A 6,783-nucleotide genomic window follows, 5' to 3' on the forward strand; every position below is an offset into this window, starting at 1 on the left:
AGAAATACACTCAACCCTGCAGTCTTTATAAAATATAGACACCTTCTGTCTAACCACAGAAACACACTCCACCCTGCAGTCTTTATAAAATAGACCCCTTCTGTCTAACCACAGAAACACACTCCACCCTGCAGTCTTTATAAAATAGACCCCTTCTGTCTAACCACAGAAACACACTCCACCCTGCAGTCTTTATAAAATAGACCCCTTCTCTCTAATCACAATAACACACTCCACCCTGCAGTCTTTATAAAATAGACCCCTTCTCTCTAATCACAATAACACACTCCACCCTGCAGTCTTTATAAAATAGACCCCTTCTCTCTAATCACAATAACACACTCAACCCTGTGGTCTTTATAAAATAGACCCCTTCTGTCTAATCACAGAAACACACTCAACCCTGCAGTCTTTATAAAATATAGACACCTTCTGTCTAACCACAGAAACACACTCCACCCTGCAGTCTTTATAAAATAGACCCCTTCTCTCTGAACACGACGACACACTCAACCCTGCAGTCTTTATATAATAGACCCCTTCTCTCTAAATCACAATAACACACTCAACCTTGTGGTCTTTATAAAACAGACCCCTTCTCTCTAATCATAATAACACACTCAACCCTGTAGTCTTTATAAAATAGACCCCTTCTGTCTAATCACAATAACACACTCAACCCTGCAGTCTTTATAAAATAGACCCCTTCTGTCTGAACACGACACACTCAACCCTGCAGTCTTTATAAAATACACCCCTTCTGTCTGAACACAACGACACACTCAACCCTGTGGTCTTTATATAATAGACCTGATCTATCTAATCGCAGTAATACACTCAAGCCTATGGCATTATCATTTCCACTGGATTCATTTTATTATTGATATTTCTTTTTCCTGTTGCTGTTGCAGAACCCCGGAAGAGTAGCACGGAGATGTAATTTTGTTTTCTCTTCATACTGTTGTAGGTTGTGGGCCACGCATTGTAGGAAAATCCAGCTGAAAAAAGGTTGGTACCTTTTACCACGTTTAGGTTTTGTTCACTTAACACAGCAGTGTTAACTGGAGGAAAAAAAGATTTGTTTCAATTACCCAGGCAAGCTCTAACAGGCTACAGTAACATTTAAAATGCGTAAACTGGGTTGCATTGTTGGTTGTTGCTAAGTGTTGGTACAGTAATACTTTGTTCAACAGTGTTAAGAACTGTGCTGTACTGTTACTTCCACAGACGGCTCCTCCAATCACGTGTACAACTACCAGCCATGTGACCACCCCCGCCAGCCCTGCGACAGCTCCTGCCCCTGCGTCATCGCCCAGAATTTCTGTGAGAAGTTCTGCCAGTGCAGCTCCGAGTGTGAGTACACGCGCCGGAAAGGGACGCCGGGGCACGTGGGAAATGTAGTTCTCTCACACTCATGTCTGAGAGCCGTTACGCCAGTGGTGTCAAACTCGTTGCCATGGAGGGCCGTGTGTATGCAGGTTTTCATTCCAGCCTCAGATCTTGATTATATAATTAGTTAAATTATTTGCTGAATTAGGGATGCAGGTTTGTGCACAATGGTGACCCGACGTCTATGGTGACCCGCATTGTCTAAATAAAAATTTTCTTATATTCTGTGCTTCAATGCAGTTAAACGCATATGGCTGAATGAGTAATTGGACTCAATTAAGGCAGCATTAATTGGTTGGAATGAAAACCTGCATACACACGGCCCTCCATGGCAACGAGTTTGACACCGCTGCGTAACGCTGAGCGTGTACCTGTCCCGGACGCAGGTCAGAACCGCTTCCCCGGCTGCCGCTGCAAGGCGCAGTGCAACACCAAGCAGTGCCCGTGCTACCTGGCGGTGCGCGAGTGCGACCCCGACCTCTGCCTGACCTGCGGCGCCGCCGAGCACTGGGACAGCAAGAACGTCTCCTGCAAGAACTGCAGCATCCAGCGGGGCGCCAAGAAGGTGAGGGAGCGCCACGCCTGGGCGGGACACAAGAGGACAAAAACGGTACACACGGGGGGGGCCTCAAGAGACGAAAAACGGTACACACGGGGGGCCACAAGAGAGACCAAAAAGAGTTCACACAGGGGGCCTCGAGAGACAAAAAACAGTACACACGGGGGACCTTGAGAGATACCAAAGATGGTACACACAAGGGGCCACAAGACAGACACAGGGGGCCATGAGAGAGACCAAAAATGGTACACACAAGGGGCCACAAGACAGACACAGGGGGCCATGAGAGAGACCAAAAATGGTACACACAAGGGGCCACAAGACAGACACAGGGGGCCATGAGAGAGACCAAAAATGGTACACACAAGGGGCCACAAGACAGACACAGGGGGCCATGAGAGAGACCAAAAATGGTACACACAGGGGGCCACAGGAGGACAAAAATGGCACACACAAGGGCCCACAAGACAGACACAGGGCCATGAGCGAGACCAAAAATGGTACACATGGGGGGCCAAAGAAATTAAGGTAACAGGACACATGAGAGGCCAAGAATTTGACTGAGAGGAGAGCAAATTAAATGGGCCAAGAAAGTGTGAGAGAGAACAGCAAACACAGGGCGCCAAAACGTTGAAAGACAACGACATTCAGGGCTCTACAGTGCTCCCATTTCAGAAGCATTTGTTCCTGAAAATGTGATGTGTGCCCAGTGGAAACATAATTTTGGAGCACTTCTACTAATTGGAATGCAGATTTTTCAACTTGGGAACACACGTGCTCCATGGGATAAAAAATGTAACCATGGAGACCCCTGACATACAGAGGAGGGCTGAGGTGGTGAAGGTGGGTGAGAGAGCTATGGCGGGGTCCTATGCAAGGCTTGCAGGATTTACACGGACAGGATGTGACCCGGGTTTTCCTTCCAGCTTCCGCAGATGATCTGGAAACGAGCCGTAGCGTGCATTTCCAAAGCACATGCACCAAGTCAGCTGCTCCAAATCAGCGATTCCGTTGCTTCGGTGGTTCCATTTCATCCGTCTAATGAGTTTAACCCCCCTCCCCCCTCAGCACTTACTGCTGGCCCCCTCTGACGTGGCCGGCTGGGGCATCTTCATCAAAGAGCCGGTCCAGAAGAACGAGTTCATCTCGGAGTACTGTGGAGAGGTGAGCCCACCGCCCGATGTTTTTTCCTCCTTTCTGAACGCAGTGACGACGATGACTGCGGTCACGGTGTCTTCAGTTTCCGTGAACCTGACTCGGCTGCGTTCCCCAGTTGTGACACGCGTTCTGGTTTTAACCCCGAGAGCCGTGGTTTCCAGCCCTGATCCTGGAGATCTACCGTCCTGCAGGTTTTCACTCCAGCCCTAACAATGGCAAACCTCATGCGACAGCTAGAGATCCCGTTGAGCTGCTAATTAGCAGAATCGGGGGTGCCAAATTAGGGTCGAAATGAAAACCCTCAGGACGGTAGATCTCCAGGAACAGGGTTTGGGCAGGGGTGGACCTGGGCAGACCTGGCCTGGAGCGGTGTTTTTCAACCCCGGTCTGGGGTACCCACTGTGTATGCTAGGTTTTTGTCAAAGTCAACCTCTTGATCAGTTAAGGTTGTTGAAAATGTGTTTAAGTTCTGCCATAGCTTGCATAGTTCATGCAATTTGGCTTGTTGCCATTTGAATCCATTAAAAATGGAACCTCTTTCAGCTGGAATTATTTTCTCTGTTGTACATACAGCACAGTAAATGAAAAGATAGGTCGGTCTGACTGATTGACATGCCTGTGATGTGAATACGGGATATTTATTTATAGGGCATGCATAGCTATTTCTGGCATAATGTGGCTTTTATGAGAGTAAATTGCCCTTCAGTAGAAGTAAAAAGTCTAATTAAGGACAATCACTGCATAATTAAGGCCAATTAACAGCAGAATTAACAGCTCATTACAATGCAGAGCTTGTTACATCCAACTATGGTTGCAACAAAAACCAGGATAGGACCGGGGATGAGTCAACATCCTAGTCTAGAGGATTATAATAATAATAATAATAATAATATTATTATTATTATTATTAAAGGCAACCCCAAGCTGCTGCATATATAGAGTACAGTTGTAGTGGGAGACGCGGTCAGCGGTGCACTTTTCCAGTGAAGAGAAGACTGATTGGCAGGCAGACAGTGAGTGGCAGACGGTGATTGGCTGCGTGTCTGGTAAGGCACAGTCAGGCGACAGACAGTCGAGGACCCAGGGCTCCTGTTTCGCACCGCTCTCTCCATCATCTCCTCCTCCGCCACCCCCCCCCCCCCCCCGCGCTCGTCCGCTCACAGATGGGCCGGCTTTGCACCTAATGTTTCTCATTTCGGCTCGCTGACAGCTCTCAAATTAGATCGAAAAAAAAAAGAAGAAAAAATACAAGTATCGTTTTCATGACTTTTTTTTTTTTTTCCCCCTGTTGCCAGATAATCTCCCAGGACGAAGCGGATCGCAGGGGCAAGGTGTACGATAAGTACATGTGCAGCTTCCTCTTCAACCTGAACAACGGTGAGCATACGCACGCATGAACACACACGCGCACAACGCTCTCTGACCTACAGTGTTAATTACGGTATGTTATGTATCAGACAGTGTGTATCCTAAAGGTTTCACTGTGCTCAAATACAGGAGTGAACCAGCATGGTTTTTATAGCTGTCAGACCACCGAAACTAAGCTAAATGGTTGGAATAAAAACCAGCACTCAAACCGAGCCTCCAGGACAGGAGTTGTGCACCTCTGCCCAACACAGACTAGCAGAGGGAATCTGACTGGGTGACCATTCTGTGAACTGCAAGTGACCCTGGTGATTCAAAAACAGGATTTATTTAAAAATGTGACATCAGCTGGATGCGTGCTGAATCGGTTCTGATTGGCTCGTCCGGCTGTGACACGCGCATGAGGTTACCGATCGGCCACGCGGTGGGTCGGCATAGCAACCGCGGCTTGTTTAGCTGGAAATAAATCGCGGAACAGGTGACCGAACGTCAGACGGGAAAGACGACACGAGTCCGCTTCTCTCCCCCCGCAGACTTTGTGGTGGACGCCACTCGGAAGGGCAACAAGATCCGCTTCGCCAATCACTCGGTCAACCCCAACTGCTATGCAAAAGGTGAGAGCGCCGGCGGCTGTGTCCTTAACCCTTTGCAGAGTAAGGTCATTCGGAATGCCAGTGTTCTAGAACTCCACTGCCTTCAGTCACCAGTGACCATTGTGACATCAGCATTAGAATGTTCGGTTAAGAACGTTCTAATCACACATTTGTGACCTCACACATTAAAGGGTGTGCTTGTTTTGCACATGGCGGTGTGGTGTGCTAACTCACTTATTCTCCATGATGCAGTAATGATGGTGAACGGAGACCACAGGATCGGCATCTTTGCAAAGAGGGCCATACAAACGGGCGAGGAGCTTTTCTTTGACTACAGGTGAGACCACTTCAAGTGCTTTTTCACACAGTCACCCGCCTCACTTGCCTCTTCATCACAGCTAGCGTTATGAACATGAATAACCCCATCAATTTCAGTTCGCACTGCCTTGCATTGACAGATTTCTCATGTTACTAATATCAAATTCTAAACCGGCTGACCCAACTGAACAGTTAATTCAACGTAATTATCTTTGATATCCCAATAATGTTATAAAAATTGTAAAAAGAAAATACACCTGTTGTCTAGTTTAAAGAAGGAATATAATAAATTATATTTTAACATAATGCATGCTAGTTTGATTATTTTATAATGATTATTATATAGCTAACAGCCCTTTAGCGTTCGCTCTGACACACCCCACTTGTGTAATAATCACATGGTTTGTGGACAAACACATTACAGCTGAATCCACAGAAGCAGGGCAGTATTTAGCCTTTAAAAAAAAATTTTTTAACGGACTCCCGTTTTCCTTTCTGTGACCCGCAGGTACAGTCAGGCGGACGCTCTGAAGTACGTGGGCATCGAGCGGGAGATGGAGATGCCCTGATCCTCCTCCTCACACCAGTGCCTTCTCTCTTCAGGATGTTTATACTACCCACACACACGCGTTTCTAAAACCTTTTCTGTACACAGGTCCTTTTCTGAGGCAACAGAGATTAAATGCGATCACGCTCGGTAGAACCGTTATTCTGTCAGTGTTTCTGCTGCCCCTTTAACTTTTTAGAACGGCTGAGCTTTTTTTGTTTGTCTTTTTCGAATAGCACGTTACCAGCAATGAAACCGTTGAACACAATCTGCAATACTTGAACAGTCATCACCACCCCCCTTGTGCTTACGGCTGGAAATAAAAACAGGCTTCAAACGGGTTTAATGTTCACGTGATGTCATTCGTAAGGTTATCAGAACCAGAGGACCGTTTTTTTGGGGCTTTTCCCGCTGGGCTTGTGATTCGACTGTGAATTTGTTGCACACCGACTCATGTACTGCAAGAATGTATGAAAATTGCCAATGCGTTCGTTGTACACATTCCCCATGAATCTAACGTGTGAACATTTATTTGTCAAAACCAAATGGTTTTTGTAAACCCCCAACACTTCCAGGAAACGTCAAACCCAAAATTCCAAATCCTCAGGATTCATGCAAAAGTCATTAGGAAACTTGTTGGTGATTAAAATGTGGAGTTCTTCAGTAGGCAGATGGAGTGCTGTGTGTACTATAAGTATTGCATCAGTGCATACAAAATCTAGACCAGGGCTACCAAACTGAGGATCTACCGTCCTGTAGATTTTCATTTCAACTCTAATTTGGCACTCCTGATTCCACTAATTAGCAGCTCAACAGGAATCTCTATGGGTTTGAAATAAGTGGTTGGAAATGTT

At 46.5% G+C, this 6,783-nt stretch overlaps 1 protein-coding gene across 8 annotated transcripts in view; it reads left to right on the forward strand.

Annotated features, from left to right (window-relative positions):
• LOC135260660 (histone-lysine N-methyltransferase EZH2-like) overlaps window positions 1-6,270 on the forward strand; it is a 23,547-nt gene extending 17,277 nt beyond the window's left edge. For 3 of the 8 annotated variants that reach the window (XM_064346080.1, XM_064346083.1, XM_064346084.1), the window contains 8 exons: window positions 964-1,008; window positions 1,228-1,353; window positions 1,776-1,999; window positions 3,017-3,112; window positions 4,402-4,483; window positions 5,005-5,085; window positions 5,317-5,401; window positions 5,891-6,270. In XM_064346080.1, the coding sequence (XP_064202150.1) occupies window positions 964-1,008; window positions 1,228-1,353; window positions 1,776-1,999; window positions 3,017-3,112; window positions 4,402-4,483; window positions 5,005-5,085; window positions 5,317-5,401; window positions 5,891-5,951 (800 nt within the window). In that variant the 3' untranslated portion in view covers window positions 5,952-6,270. The remainder of the gene's footprint in view (window positions 1-963; window positions 1,009-1,227; window positions 1,354-1,775; window positions 2,000-3,016; window positions 3,113-4,401; window positions 4,484-5,004; window positions 5,086-5,316; window positions 5,402-5,890) is intronic. The other 5 variants (XM_064346086.1, XM_064346087.1, XM_064346088.1 and 2 more) reach the window with 3 other exon arrangements.
• Window positions 6,271-6,783: the final 513 nt, after the last annotated feature.

Source organism: Anguilla rostrata, chromosome 8 (genome assembly GCF_018555375.3).
Source record: "Anguilla rostrata isolate EN2019 chromosome 8, ASM1855537v3, whole genome shotgun sequence".
Taxonomy (NCBI): domain Eukaryota; kingdom Metazoa; phylum Chordata; class Actinopteri; order Anguilliformes; family Anguillidae; genus Anguilla; species Anguilla rostrata.